Genomic DNA, 15,532 nt, shown 5'->3' with positions numbered 1-15,532 from the left:
TCTCTTGAGTCTCAGCTCAGTCTCTCTGGACTGCCGACTGCTCTGTGAAATGTAGCCATGTGTCAAAGTGACAGAAAACAGCCGGTAGCGTCGGTTTGAAAAGATCAGTCTTTGGAGGCGAGATGGGTGTTTTAATCAGTACGACCCCACAACTGGGCTAGAAGTTTCTCTTCTAAAGTGCCCGTGACCACACCACAGTTGAACGACATATTAACGCTGCATGTGAATAATCTTTGGCGTCTTTATTATTCTACTTAGAACGATGAATTTAATCATTTTAACACCGCTTATGATGTGCCTTATAACATAACATCATATTTTACTGTTTAACATTTCTTTAACATTGACGACATTACATGCATGTTTAATTGTGCGTATGGTCTGCTCTGCCTTCTGTCCTCAGACACTAATGAATGTGAGATTGGTGTGTGTGTCAATGCTCGCTCGTGCCGTAATCTGATTGGAGGATATTTGTGTGACTGCCTTCCTGATTGGTCAGGGCCAAACTGTGACATTCGTAAGTATTGGAAGTGGCGAAACCCATTATGAATTGCCAGCATTTTAATGAATTATACACATTTCAGATACATTGAAGATACATTTGAGATACATTTTGGAACAGAGCGGTTTTGTTCACCAATACTTTGGATTGTAAAATTATACTGTACTTTATTGATAAACTCTTATTCTGTGTATTTAGTTAGCTAGTCCCTCTCTTCTCACTAAAACTCAATGTTCTGCCGGTTCCCACTTTGTTGCCTATTGATTTTTTGTAAATATCATCTATTCAACAGGGAACAGTAGCTGCCAGGGTTCGTGTCTGAATGGAGGACGCTGTGAGGTGAGATACGTTGTTCATTTTGTGCAGTTCACATAATCACACAATGACTTTCTTTCATAAGCTTACTTGTGTCTTATATGTGAAGTTAGTCTGAGATATAACCGTTTCTCTTTCAGTTTGTCTAATGGATGTGTAACATGTGCTGTTTGTGTACAGAACTCTCAGTGCGTATGTGTGTCTGGATTCTCTGGCAAACACTGTCAGGCAGTGCCGAATATCTGTGACAGCAACCCCTGTGTGAATGGAGGGCACTGCGTGGAGCATCATGGTGGCAGAGGCAGGTTCTGTAGCTGTCTGATGGGATACACTGGCACTTATTGTGAGGTGAGTGTGTTTATTACTGTTTCCATGATAACACTGGGCAGAGCCATGACCTTGGGTGGAAATGTGACATTTTGCATTATGGGCAACTAATGCAAGTTTGAGTGTTAGATGCCTAATGTAAAGCTTAAGGTAGCATTGTTTTACATACTTCAGATCATTTAAGTCATAGTAAATTCTGTAAACAACGACTTATATTGCAATAGTATGTTTTATGTATTCTACTTTTCTTTTATTTATTTTTATTTATTTGTATTAATATGTATTTAATCTACCAAGTTAATCCAAGTGTAGTCCTACAGTTTTTAGAAAAATTGAATAATAATTTCAGTTTGTGTTTTTTATATATTTTAATTAAATGTGAACATAGCCATTGAAGCCGGCATGGTGCCATATGCTATATAGCAACCAACCAAAGGCAGCTGCCATTTCCTGTACTGCTGCTGGCGATTGCTATATATGCTATAGAGCTTGTCAATCGACCTCACGAGCGTTGCATGCTGGAGCAGCGCCGCCATCTTCGGAGGTTGTTTACTAGCGATTATATTGTTTTGTTTTAACTACCTTGCTTTTGCATAGAGTGGTATGAAGAGAATTAGAGCGGTCGGAAAACAAAAAAATCTTATTCCGTTGTCTAGTTTCTGTGCTAAATGACTGTGCGACTTGGTGTAGCAGTTTATAACACAACACAGCCGACCCACCATGTTTATGTCTTCTTAGTAAAACGGAAAAACATTGAACTGAACATACTTGCAGAAAAGAGCCGAACTCACTAGCAGAAAAGAGCCACCTACAAATACGACACCCAGCATGCAACACGGCGTGACGTCTGCGTCACATTGTTGAAATGTTAATTTTAATTGCAACTATGACATGCATGTTACATTTTGTGTTGCACTTGAAAACATAATCCCATACATTTTAATCGAGAGCTGGCATCTTCCCGCGACACGAGCAATAGCAACCATTGGCGACCAGATGAGGCCTAGCGACGCGATAAAGTTGAGTAAAGTTTAACTTTATGCAAATGAGGGACATGTGCAAGCAACGGCCAATAGGAGAGAAGATGCGTGCTTACGTGATTCTTTTCCTCTCAGTTCCTGCAGTGACCATCACCAGTAACGGGAACCATAGACATGTATATTTTAACTAGATGCCTCATTGTCCGCTGGATCGTACGTCATCCTCGCGGCCATATTGGTGCGGGCAAAAGGCGACTATAAAGACATACGAGTGAATGGTGGAGCCGCAGATCTCTGGATAAAAACACAACATCTTTTTCATTTGTCAACTAATTTCAATACTTTTCTATTTACGTGGAGTACAGAATCGTTTTTGGCTCCAGTTAAAGATGGTTAGACTTGAAAATGTATTTATTGTCATATGGAACTGTTAAAAATCAGGCTTGTCAAGCAATCATTTAGGCTTAATAATTTTGTACACATCGCTAATGTGAAATAATTGAAGGTATATTAAATGCACATGATCAGAACACAGTTCGTTCACTTTAAATTCATGGGAAAAAACTAAACAATTCTTCTTTACTATATGACTATTTAGGCCTACTGCTATTTCATACTTACAATGCACAGCAGTGTTATTTGTTTCACTATATCACATACTTCATTTATTGCTGTAAGGGGCTTTCCGGATTAATAAAATAACATAATTTATCTTTGAAAATGTAAAAAAAAACATTTCCACAGTGAAAGACATTCGTTTTGATATAATACGTAAATTAAACAATATTACCTTGGGTGTTTTATTCGATTATTCAAACAAATCTTGAAACAATCTCCACATGTCTGTGTTTTATTCTCGACTACTGCAATGTGGTTATTTATCTTGTTGCTTTCTTGTTTGTCTCGTCTATAACATATATATGAAAACAGTGCCATCTAGAGGATTCTCACGAATAATAGGCACAAATAATGGATTTCACATTTCCTTATGACAACCATTAATTTTTAAAGTAGGCTATAACTATTGAGATATGAAGCAACTAGAGACATGATAAAGCTGTACTCTACGTAAACCGTAAACCATTGAAATATGTTAAGAAATGTAAACATTGTGCTTTTAACGGCGTTATCCATTATCCCATTGGTTCAGTGGGCTTTTAGTGCACTGTTGCCCTAACTAATATGGCGGCGCCATTGACGTAGCGCAGCAGCGGAGCAGTCTAGGTAATTCTTATGTCTATGGTGGGAATGCCCACAAGCGACCTAACGGCCAACCCCTGGCGAATTGCAGTGACAAAGTCGCTTGTAATGTGATTACATTTTATCAGTGTGTGTTGTATTGAAATCAAACCCACAACCTTTGCGCTGTTAACACAATGCTCTACCAACTTCTTTCTGGAATTACAAATAGGTTATGCACTTGTGACTCATGCATAGCTTCTGGCTTCGATCTTAAAGCTTACGTGGACACTGCATTGTGTTTATTCTGTGATGGTAAATAAAGTTAATTACATGTCTTGTATTTCAGTCTGTGCTGGATGTTTGCAATCCCAACCCTTGCCCGAAGGGGGTGACATGCCGCAGTTCAGAAGGAGGCTACACGTGTGACTGCCCAGAAGGACACTTTGGAAACGAGTGTGTGAGCCTTAAGGAGTCATGTCACGGACCCCATTGCCAAGGTTAGGATGTAAATATTGAAACGGTAGAAATTAAACGTAAAAGTAATGTAACTCTTTTTGTTGAATTGATCGTTCTCTGTGTCACTATTCAGGAGCAATGTCAGATCCAGGTGGAAATAGATTTAGTTTGTATATGGTGTTGGTGGGTGTTTTTGCTCTGCTCGTGGCAGGCGGCTGCTCTGTGTGCACACTTCTGCTCTCCCGTCTGCATCACCGCCACCGTACCAAAGAGCAGATGCGCACTTCAGTGCCGGATGACAACGCCATTAACAACCAGCTGCAATTCTGCACCCTCATCCGTAACCTCGACCATAGCGTGGCCCTCCTGCCTCCCGCCCAAACAGTGCCCACCTCAGTGCCTTCGCTCTGCAGCGAAGAGATTGAACTTACCCTACCTCCCTCGCCCGCACCCTCCCCAGCTCTGAAACCGGCCCACGGGCCAAAGTTGGACATCTGCAACCGTGAGCGGGAGAAACTAAATCGGATCAACAATGCAGACAACCAGGAACTGGAGGTGTGACCATTTCTCGACCGCCGGGAAGGACTCTTGACTTCCTGGCTTTGAGGATTGTGCTCGATGTGGTTGATGTTTGTTAATCAACCTCTGATGGTTAACCTTGACCTCTGAGCTTTGCACTACGAAGACCAGAGTCGGTTCCAACTGAGAAGAGAATATTGGCACAGGACCAATCCATTGTCAGCTGAGATCACTATATTGACATTGTCAATCTTGGATATTTAAGTGTATTTTATTGTGTTTACAGTTGTGCCCTTTATATTTGTACACATTTGTTTGGTTGTTAATTGCGTGCTTGTGTTTGTGTGTGCGTGCATTTGTGAGTGTGTAACAGAGTTGGAGTCTTGATCTTAAAACCTTTTGAGATCAAATAAGCATGATCCTGGTCAGAGTCTCATAAGTGTATTTCTAGATCTGGGTCTTCATCTGGATTTGTGTCGAGTGTATGTCAGAAGACCGTCTAAAACATCTCCCCTTGACTACTCACGAATACAGTAGTTCGCCCAAAATCTAAATGTTAATTTACTCACTCACATGCCATGTCAGGTGTAGAGTATATAACTTTATAATACTTTTTTAACTAACGTCAACACCAGGGGCTCATTTATAAAATGTCGCGTAGAAACCATCCTACATTTTATTTGACCATAATTTGCGTACGTGTGATTCATAGAACGTATTTATGCACAGAAAACGCGTGTACACCTCTCTATCAGATGAGAAATGTATAAATCGCAAATGACCGTAAAAGATGCGCACAGCTTAACCGTTTCAGATATCAGCCTTTTAATTGTGTCTACTTACTGTCATTGATACAGGAAAGAGCACATGTCAACATCCAAATCCTATACAAGTGGCAAGAATGGCTTTTATTTCCAAAAAAACTCAGGCTCAGACCCTGACGTGTCGCTAAGCACTTTTCCATATGAACGTTGCCGTGTATCTTTGTGTACGCACACTTTACGGTCATATCTGTGAGCCCACGTCTAGCTGATTGTTTTCTATCACTCTTAAACATGGTAAGTGTTGTGTCAAAGATTGACATACCCAACCGTTGGGCTGTTACAACCCAAAGTGCTGGTTTGTTTTAACCCATTGTTGCGTCAAATAGAAACATTTTTGGAGGGTTAATTTAACCCAACAATTGGGTTTGTCCATTTTTGATCCAAAGATGGGTTGAAATAACCCCACATTTTTTTATGTTTTCTATATAAAATCATCCTAAAGAGAACATTTCGTGAAAATATAATCTTGACATCATTGATATTGACTGAGAAAGGCCATGTCAAAAATGCATGTTGTTATGTAAAATGAATGATTGAAATAAAACTTTAAGGCTGGTTATCTCAGAGTTAGATTTTGGACTTTCACAGACTGGTTCACATATGATAAATGTAGTTGTGGGTTCATAAATGGAAAATGATGTTGTGTAAGACAAATATTCATATTTCAAACTTTTAAACCTTTAACATAAGCTTCTGGTTAGCTGCTATCAACATATTCTTTAACGCCTCAATCATATCTTAAAGCTCCTTTAAATATTAAGGAATACAAATTTCTCATATCATATTTACAAAAATGTTGCCTTATCTGTATATGAGGACAATTTTAAAGTTGTTTACATAACATGTTTTTTTTACATTAAGAACTAAAGAATGATCACACTCAATCAATTATTAAATGCCAAACTCTTTGATCCATCCTATTATGTACTGTAGATGTTCTGTCTGGCAACAAGAGAAACATTGCATGACTGATTGACTTCTACACTGATGTTTAATACCGTAAATCTGTTTTGGAGCTTTGTGTTCTTATAAAGGCTGACCAAAGTAATGGAAACTGCAGTCGGCAAGCCATATTATGGAGTGTCTTCAATCTTCTCCTGAGCATTGGCAGTGGAAATACTTTTGAAAACCTGCACCTGCAGAGATGTGCACAAAGCTCATCAGATTTTAGATATCTGGCATCTAAAATGAACACTGCAGTAAATTCAGCATTTTCTACGCTTTTCAAACTGCTTTTTGGACTTGCAGATATGGTCTTAGATAAGCACCATAGCTAGAGCCAGATCTAGACTGTGTCTTAGGGGCTGGGTCTGGTCTTAAATGTACACTATGATTGTGTGGATACATTTCCCATACATTGCCATAAAGCCATGCACCATTATCACAAGAAAATGTAAACTGAGGATTTGTGCCCATGACATCAGAACAAATTATGGAGAAGATGGCGGCAAAGACTGACGAAGTGCAATTTGAAGTCTCACTAATTATTACCAATCTTATGTCGATGATGTATGATTTTTATAATACATGGATGTATATAGCGCCATTGTACATATCTTGTACATATAATGTGTTTTTTTCCATTTTGTACTCTGAATACTTGCAAAATGTCCCTATTTTAATAGCTATATCTGCTCAGTGGGTATTTGCCGCAAGATTGGATTGTAATTAAAGTGCAGTTATCAACCAAAGCAAATAGTTGTTGTGTGAGTGTGTTTGAGTGCATTTACAGTTATTTTAACCCTGCACAAACGTTTGAAGTGGAATACAACAAACAGAACATTCAGAACTGAATCAAAATGTTAAACATTTTTAAGATCCAATTATATATGTAAATAAAACCGGAAATGCTGTGTTTATATTTTGCAAAGTGGTCTATACTAGGGTATATGTGCCACTATCAGCGTTATAGTGTTGTGTACAGCTGACATTTTCTTTTTGGTCTTTTTTGCCATCATGAAAGATGTGTGAAGTGAATAAAATAACATCCAATTATCATAGACTAGAGGATCCTACCCTTAAACTGCACTTCATAATGTAAACAAATATTTTTTTGTCCAAATCTTACTGAATTGTTAAAAAAAACAATTTGCTTAAGACTCAAATATCCCTTTTTATATGGGAGAAAATAGACATAATACTGTGTGTATCGGAGCGTTTTAGGGAAAGTGAGTCAGAGGTCAGCAGAGAGTGAGAGTGCCAGACTCATGGATGTGACAAATGTGACATTTGACCTCTAACAGACAGGGAATGGGAGGATGTAATCAATGCCTTCCCGTTCCCACCCATCCGTGAGGAAATGTAGGAAGTTGAGTCCTTTTAAAACATAAATGATCACACTGGCACACAGTAAAGCAGTGAAACACACCTGCTGTGTCTCAGGATACCCAGCCTTTCCCTCATTAACTCCATTGTACAGCGCATCAGCATCTGAAATAAGTATTTTTCCTGTCAGAATTTTGGTACACCCTAAACTCAAGACCTGTGTGTTGGACAATATGCTTGAGGGCTTCATTGAAATGTCTATGAGACATATGGGCCTAACAAGAATTGTGGGTTGTTGATTGATGTCTACATGTCACTAAATGAATAAACAATGAATAAATATACCATCCCATAATTATATTAATCTTTAAAAATACGACCCTTTAGCTCTACACCTGCTGTTCTCTCTTGAAGGAACAGTTCACCCAAAAATGAATATTCTGTCTTAATGTACTGACCTCGAGTTGTTCCAAATCTGTATGAATTTCTATGTTCTGATGAACGCAGAAGAATATATTTTAAAGAATGCTTTTCACCTAACAGTTCTTGACCACATTGACTACTATAGTGGAAACAACTTGTATTATAAATGTCTTTGTTCTGTTGAACAACACAAGAAGATATTTTGAAGAATGAAAGCAAACAGTTCTGGGCCACTTTTGACTCATTGCAATTTCACCTACTATGGTTGTAAATGGTGGCCAAGAACTGTTTGAATACAAGCATTCTTCCAAACATCCTTCTCTGTATTCAACAGAACAAAGAAATAAATACAGATAAGGGTGAGTAAATGATGACCGACTTTTAATTTTTGGGCGAACTTTAACTAAGACATTTTAAAAAGTAGCTGGGTGAAATATAAATCAATAAATTCAATACATTTTTGCAAGCAGTTGTTTTTCATTTCTTTCATTTACACCTATGAGGGAGTCTTCATTTTAGCTCTCTAGTGACATACAGTGGTCGTCTGGTGTATTCGCAATCTTCGATTTTAAGTAATTACCTTACCTCTGTCTAAACAAAGTAACAAAAAACATGAAATCTTATGTGACAATAACAATGTAAACCACTCTTGGAAGGTGGTCTAAAATCCTTTAAAAATCATATTTTGTTCTGAATAAAACATGTGGCCACAAATAACAAAACAAATTAAATCTAAAACTGAATAAAAAAGAAATTTGATTTGCCCTGCCGTGTGTCTACAGTGACTCGGTCTCCTGATTCCCACAAGATAATTATTACCACCTTTCTGTAAGGGCATGAAACTTATCTATATTTTAATATGTTGTGATATCTCAGCCTACTGTAACTACATTTACCGCACATGACGAATGATATGGTGTTACAAATGCCACAAGATGTATTTCATTACAAAAGATTTCTTTTCGAATTTTGTCATTCGAGAGCCTTTCTCAAGGTTCGCTTCTCATCGTATACATGACGTCCCACATAATGCAGACTGAAAGCCTGAAGGGTTGGGTTTTCATTATGTTGTGTGATACAGTGGCAGGAGATATGTCTGGGTTTTTGAGCTCTACAAAACTGGATTAACAAGTAAATTGAATTTTACCTTCCAACTTAGTATTATTTATTTCACTTTTATCGAAAGTTTTTTTTACAGTGATTTGCAGACATATATAATCACACAAGAGCTTAAAAGGTTCTTTACAGTAATGCCATAGAAGAACCCTTTTTAGTTCCACAAAGAACCATTCAGTCAAATGTTCTTTAAAGAACCATCTCTTTCTTACTTTGTTATAATCCGAAGAACCTTTATTCGCCAAAAAACCCAAATATGATATGCTAATTCTAATGTGTTTGGTTGTGTTCAGGTGTTAGAGAGAGCTGTTACAGCACTGGTCTGTAGGACTGTCGAGCTCAGCAAGTGAGATGGCTGTTGAGTTCGGCCTGCAAAACAAACACATTTCGATCAATACCCAAGTACTACTAAATAGTATTTTATACATCAGCCAATTCTTCACACATTAACAGAGGATTTGTGTTGTACTGATATACCGCCATAACACATTTTTGCTTATCTACAGTATTTCACATATTACTTGAATGTAATTTTTTTCCCAACTCAAGACTGCAGCTAACGTTCAATAGTTTTTGTGCTCTGTTGCAATTGGTTCACCTGTTCCCCTCTGTTCTGGTGTGAGGTTCTGATTGGTCAGGATCTCTTCACAGCTTTGCAATCGCTGGAAGGATTCAAAGTTTACAGATGCGTCATCTTCAGACAGGCCTTGTGCTATCTGTCCATCACCGGGCCGACAAACCTCAAAACGCACCCACTGATAACTAAACCCAATAGACAACAGACAATGTCAGTCACATGGAGATTTCATGACTGAGCTATTAGAGCAGTGGTCCACTTAAATGAATTAAGGTATATAATCTTAGGCAATAAAACAACTATCAGTCTTAACATCTTAATCTGATTTTATTCTGGCACCCGGAATAAAAACGACTGCTACTGACTTGCTGCACTTGCGTGCTCCGGGACAGCTCTGTATCAGGTTCTGTATCGTGGGGTGAGAGAAACCAAAAAAGTCTGCTCCAGATGGAACAATGTTCGTTAAGGGTTTACCTCTAAATGACAAAAGAAAAGCACGATAATTTGGGGAAATATATGATTAGAACTTTTGTCCTTAAAACTTATAACATTCTGGGTTATTCTACAGGACTTTACCTTCGAGAAACAATAGCTTTCAGCAGGTTTGCGTGGCAGGTTTGGGCTGATGAAGCCACTATTGCATTCTGTGGGTCATCCTCTGGAGCAATCTCAAACTATACATTACAAACATGAGATTTGATTCGGTTGACTTCATACAGCAAGTATGGACTAATCTTTGACCACACTGAAATCTCAGTTATTCAATTCAACTTCATTTATATAGCGCTTATTACAATGTGCTTTGTTCCAAAGCAGCATTTCAGGAGAAAATAAGAAAAACAAAAAAGGTGCACGCGTTTACCTGTGGTCCTTGGCTGCCATCTTTGATTTGGAATGTGTAGAGGCACTTCTGTTCAGGGTTCTTCAAGCTTGCGAAAACTCTGGTGCTACAGAAGCCCACAGGATAGATAGCAGTCTCATCGTGAAACAGAGCCCTGTCAGTGATGATCTGCCGTAAAAAACAAAAACGTTTTCACTCAAGTTGGAACATTTTGTCATAACACAATTACTTCTCACATACACCACAGTATGAGGCATGCTATAATTAGATTTCTACGAAATATCGAAACACAAAATATCAAATGTAGGGTCCAAATTAAAAATTTTAAATGTATAAAACAATAACAGTTATGCTTGAATTTACACAAAAAAATTCCTCTAGGATATGACTCTTGGATATGCATCATTACTCATTAGGTGGTATATAAAACATTAAAGGTCCAGTGTATAAAATTTTGTGGCATCGAGTGGTGAGGTTGTGAATTGCAACCAACGGCTCAATCCTAGCCTCCCACTCTCTACGTCAAAGCACTTCGGTGGCTGACACAGGACTAAGATGTTGTCACGTTTTCACTTCTTTGCCGGAGGAGAGAAGTATTTAAGAAACGTGTTCTGTAAAGCAGTTTGTCCATTTAAGGCTTCTGTAGAAACAAAAGGGGACCCGCGGTGTATGAAGATAGAAATAGCTCATTCTAAGGTCATAAAAACTTAACACTTCATGATGTAAGGTCGTTGTTCACCTCTGAAGACATAGTTATGTATATTATATTGCATTTCTGTCAATAGATCCTCCAAATTTTACACAGAGCACCTTTAAGTAATACTGATGGCCACATATGTCCTGGACTACACCATAGGTTATCACAATAAGTAATGATTATCTGACCTCCCCTAGGCTGTAAACTGTGAGTCCACCGAGCACAATGGGAAAGACAGGCCTGCCGGAGGAGTCCAGCGAGATGGGCTGCACAAGTTTGCGAACTCCTCCCTCAGCAACCTTCCTCTTCTTACAAATCTTCTTCATAACTATGAGGAAATAAGCAAATACACAAAGTAACTGTTGAATCTGGCTATCACAGTTACATGGAAACAGCAAATGCTGAATTGACTATGATGAGATCATTTCGAAGACTCACGTTCTTCCCTTCCTCTCTCTTTTCGTTCTTTTTTGGGTTTCTTTAAAAGATCTTCAGATCCGGAGAGCCCAGATGCCAGGCTGAGACTCCCTGAGAGAACAGTGCCCCCTGGTGTGCTGGAACTTAAAGTGACTGGCGCATGTGTACTGCAGCTGGGTGTCGGGACTGACTCGCCTTCACCCAGAGACTGATATTGTAATAAAGATTTTAGAAGGAACCTAAAGGAAGAAAGTGAATGAGTTATATATTTTGTATAACTACAATTATTTTTATCCCAAAACTAAAATTCTGTCACCAATTAGTCATTTCAACCCCGTTTGACTTCTTTCTTCTAGAAAACATTAAAAAAAACAAAGTTTTTGGTAACCAAAAACTGTCTGTCCCCATTCACTTCTATTGTATGGACACAAAACCAAGGCAAGTCAATAGGGACCAATGTTTTTCAGTTACCAAAATACTTCAAAATATCTTTGTGTTCTCTGGAAGAAAAAAAGTCATAAATTTTTGTCCACTAGTGTAGTGAAACAGCTGCTTTAATGTAATACAAGTTATTATAAACAATGTATTAACATTTAAATGGTTACACTTTTGCTTTACAAATGTGCTCTTATCATTTATGTATTAAGTATTAATAAGCAGCTCCAGTGAATTTCAATGGGATAAATTTAACGAACCTCCTTTCCTCTTTTGCTCGGACAAACTTTTCCTCTATGTGAGCAATTTCATCATATAGTGCTGCATTTTCCTGAGTAAAAAAAGCACCAATATAAAGTAGTATTTCCATGGTAAAATGGTATAAATATGCATGTCCAAGTTTGCCAAAGGCAAAAAATACCTACAAAAATCATGATACGGGCAGCCTTGCGCAAACGGATGTTTTTCAGTCTGTACTTCTCATTTTGGTTCTTGCGAGGAGCTTTTCTGACCTTGGGTCTTGGCTCCGGGTGACTTGTAGGGGAAGGAAGGGGACCCAGGGATGAGCCAGAGCCTGAACTTGAGAAGGTCGACTGGGCAGAGAATGACTGCAATGCCTGCTGTCTTTCTTCATCGGTCTGTACACATGAGTTACAAATAATCAAAATGTTTAACAGAAGAATACAATGGTAACTCTTTGCAATAAAGTTTTATCAGCTTACATGAACTAACAATGAAACTAAATGTACAGCATTTATTCATCCGAGTTTCTAATACATCATTAAAATCAAAAACTGTTAACATTAGCACCATGGACCCGAAACCATAAATAACTGTACTGATATTAACTAAGGATTAATAGATGCTGAAAACTATATTTCTCATTGTTTGTTTATGTAAGTTAATAGACATTCTACTGTTAACACAGCCTAATTGTAAAATATGACCAAATTACAGAAAAATAAGAATATAGGGTTTTGCAATATAAAGGTGAAGTGTGTCATTTTGTTTAAATACTTTCTCACATCACAGTTTAATATGCAAGACTATGAGTGATCATTTCTGATTAGCTTATGACATGGTTCTGTGTGTTTGAGTACTGTATAACTTGTAAACATTTGTCTTAACTAAAGGGTGGGAGCATTCACTTGGAACACTTTTAAACCAGGGTTTTGGGAACGATGAGCAAGACAAATCTGTATTAGGGTAAAACAATCTAATTGCACTTTTTTAGATCAAAGTTTGTTTTTAGAAAACCACTTCTATTGAATTTGGCAACACTGGTGTTTCAAAATGACACAGTTCAGCTTTAAAGCTGACCACAGAAAATTAATAACTAGACCATAACTTCAAAGACAGTGGCTGCTTTGATCTTGACTTGAAATACAAAAAAATAGACATACAAATCTTTAAAAAGATGAGTAGGGTTGCGGGGGCATAAAATGTCAGGTACATTTCCAGAAACCTTTTATGGCAAGTATGGAAATACAGTGATTGGGGTAGAAAAGCAACTGAAAAATCTTTTTTCCATTTTTCTAACTCAACTCCACTTTCCTTTCATAGGCTAACCTGCAATCTTGCACATTTCCAGTTTAATTTTCATTAATTCCCATGGAAGGTTTCCAACTTGGAAAATTCCTGAAATTTTGCTATCCCCAAGAAAACAATACAATGTGAACATTTTACATCGTACATAAAACTCTTATGAACAGCTAATATATATATATATATAGTTTAATATAAAGTGAAGTTCAATCTCACACACTGACAGCTGTCTCTAGATTCACCCAACCCTTATTTAGGGCAATCTGAGTATATCACAGTAACTTACCAAGAGGGCAAAAACTCCATTTCTGCTCTCAATCCTCTTGAAGCGTCGACTTCCTTTCTGTGTCTGTAATACAGCGTGACACTAAAGCTTCATTCTGAAACCTATGTGTAGCAGAAAGGTCTCCATTTGACTGTTAACTCATCAATAGGCTACTCTGACCTTGCCATTTTTTCCAAACAAATGAAATCATGCACACAAAATGAGCACTGAATGGAAAACATGTGGTAAATGATAGACAGAGCATAGACATCAAGTGATACTGAATCTCACCTCTCGATACATGACCGCCTCAAGGCTTGATTTTGCACTAGGAATGGCGAAAATAAAAATTACAAACCTAAATACAATTTTTCCAAATTAAGTCATCATTGCCTTGCCCTACTCCCTTCAAAGGGCAGAGCTGGCATGTTTCTGTGACAACAAAGCCACGTGTCCTTCAACAGATGTCGCTGTTTTAATGTCATAACTTAAGCATAAAACATACGAATTATGTATTGTTTATTTGCAAACCGTTAGGTTTTATGCTTAGGTCATGCCATTAAAAGCGCGGTATCTGCGGAGTTTTCCGCATGACGGTTTGGTGCGAATACAGGTACCGTTACACCCCTAGAAACTAAGAAGATGGAAATCCTTTTCAAATGGTTTCTGTACTTTGACTGCACCAGTCCTCGATCAATGATCCGCTGTTTGATCTCCTTGATGTGCATGGGGCGTCCAGCCTCTTCCAGAACAATCTATACACAATCAGAGACACGAATACATCTAAACATCTGTCATGCAACAAGTTACACTATAAGACTTAACCAATTTGTAAATGTTTACCTGAGCAGCATCAAGCCACGTGAGGTTTGGTTTGTCTGTAACTTCACTGGAGGTTTCACTGAAAACATAAAAACATGTTATACATTACGTCATCACATGCTGTTAGTTTATAAACTTCTTTCCACACTGATAATATCTGTTGGTATTATGTTTATAGTATAGTATTGATATAGTGTAAACACAAAATAGCAAAGAAACCATGTTTTAATAATACGTTTTTAAGGTCATAGGTCAGGTAAAACCGTGGATGGTGCGACTTTATAGCAAATAATTATTCATTTGTACAGCATGCACTATTAATACTGTGATATATATATTTTAAGCATCAAATAACGATAATTTGTTAGATAGGCTACACAGTGATAACATTAGCATCATACGTATGTTCATTTGCATTTACGTCGTGCACAGAGCTACACGTCAACAAAACATTATTATGATTAATTATTTAAGCTTTTCTTTGTTTTGAATAAATCAAAATGTAAAATATGTTGAGTTTGTCTGGCAGAACAGACAATAACCATCTGGACTCACGCATCCAGACTCTCAGTCGTTCCAGACAGGCTAGTCATATTATCCAGAGCTGGAAACAGCGAATAATGTCCTTGCCCATCCGCCTCCATTTCTGACTCAAAGTTCAGCGACTCCATCTCGGTCTGGTGTGGGTTTACAGAGGTTTTAAAATCGCAATTTTACTTGGGAGGTCTCGCCCGCCCGCCATGATACGTTCAAATAAACAAGATACGAAAAAGACAAGATGCCAGATGGCTTAACGTTATATTCAGCAATGCTGAACACAGATGTTGTAACGTTATTCCAACTTGGTAGGAAAAAAACGACAAAGAACAAACTGTACACTTGTTGTGGATGACAATTGAGATTTAAGCGTACGTCTACACAATTCTTGGGAACCTCTGATGGCAACGGTCAACGTTTCCGGGGAAGCATTTTAGAAAACACACACACACATTGTCGAGCTTATATTGTCATCTAGCGGATGCAT

General features: G+C 37.9%; 2 protein-coding genes across 5 annotated transcripts in view; one reads left to right on the top strand and one right to left on the bottom strand.

Annotated features, from left to right (window-relative positions):
* Window positions 1-6,798, top strand: part of LOC306899210 (uncharacterized protein) — a 42,799-nt gene extending 36,001 nt beyond the window's left edge. The window contains exons 10-14 of the mRNA XM_079465324.1: window positions 404-517; window positions 795-841; window positions 998-1,165; window positions 3,653-3,803; window positions 3,896-6,798. Coding sequence (XP_079321450.1) covers window positions 404-517; window positions 795-841; window positions 998-1,165; window positions 3,653-3,803; window positions 3,896-4,323 — 908 coding nt within the window. The 3' untranslated portion in view covers window positions 4,324-6,798. The remainder of the gene's footprint in view (window positions 1-403; window positions 518-794; window positions 842-997; window positions 1,166-3,652; window positions 3,804-3,895) is intronic.
* A 1,360-nt stretch (window positions 6,799-8,158) lies between these two features.
* tbrg1 (transforming growth factor beta regulator 1) lies at window positions 8,159-15,505 on the bottom strand. 4 transcript variants are annotated; one of them, XM_079465767.1, is made up of 15 exons: window positions 15,421-15,487; window positions 15,064-15,185; window positions 14,530-14,587; window positions 14,359-14,441; window positions 13,978-14,014; window positions 13,708-13,770; window positions 12,302-12,514; window positions 12,137-12,207; window positions 11,463-11,680; window positions 11,213-11,352; window positions 10,349-10,495; window positions 10,063-10,160; window positions 9,852-9,962; window positions 9,508-9,671; window positions 8,159-9,278 (listed from the first exon to the last, which is right to left on the bottom strand). In XM_079465767.1, the coding sequence occupies exons 2-15, from the start codon at window positions 15,177-15,179 to the stop codon at window positions 9,199-9,201; spliced, it is 1,599 nt and encodes a 532-aa protein (XP_079321893.1). In that variant the 5' UTR covers window positions 15,180-15,185; window positions 15,421-15,487; the 3' UTR covers window positions 8,159-9,198. The 4 variants fall into 4 exon arrangements, with proteins under 4 accessions (XP_079321893.1, XP_079321892.1, XP_079321895.1 ...); XM_079465766.1 differs by having other exon boundaries at window positions 15,064-15,505; XM_079465769.1 differs by lacking the exon at window positions 13,708-13,770.
* Between the last annotated feature and the right edge of the window lie 27 nt (window positions 15,506-15,532).

The sequence above is a fragment of the Barbatula barbatula genome (genome assembly GCF_947034865.1).
Source record: "Barbatula barbatula genome assembly, chromosome: 10".
NCBI classification, from domain to species: Eukaryota; Metazoa; Chordata; class Actinopteri; order Cypriniformes; family Nemacheilidae; genus Barbatula; species Barbatula barbatula.
The sequence above is the reverse complement of the archived record's forward strand: the minus strand, read 5'-3'. Positions and strand labels throughout refer to the sequence as shown.

Excerpts from the sequence above, each read along its gene's own strand:
- tbrg1 (XM_079465766.1), bottom strand. The coding sequence starts at position 15,179 with ATGGAGTCGCTGAACTTTGAGTCAGAAATGGAGGCGGATGGGCAAGGA. Across the intron at positions 10,496-11,212 it reads CAGTTTACAGCCTAGGGGAG|ATCATCACTGACAGGGCTCT; the intron begins GTCAGATAATCA and ends TTTTTACGGCAG. Across the intron at positions 9,279-9,507 it reads ACCAGAACAGAGGGGAACAG|GCCGAACTCAACAGCCATCT; the intron begins GTGAACCAATTG and ends TTTGTTTTGCAG.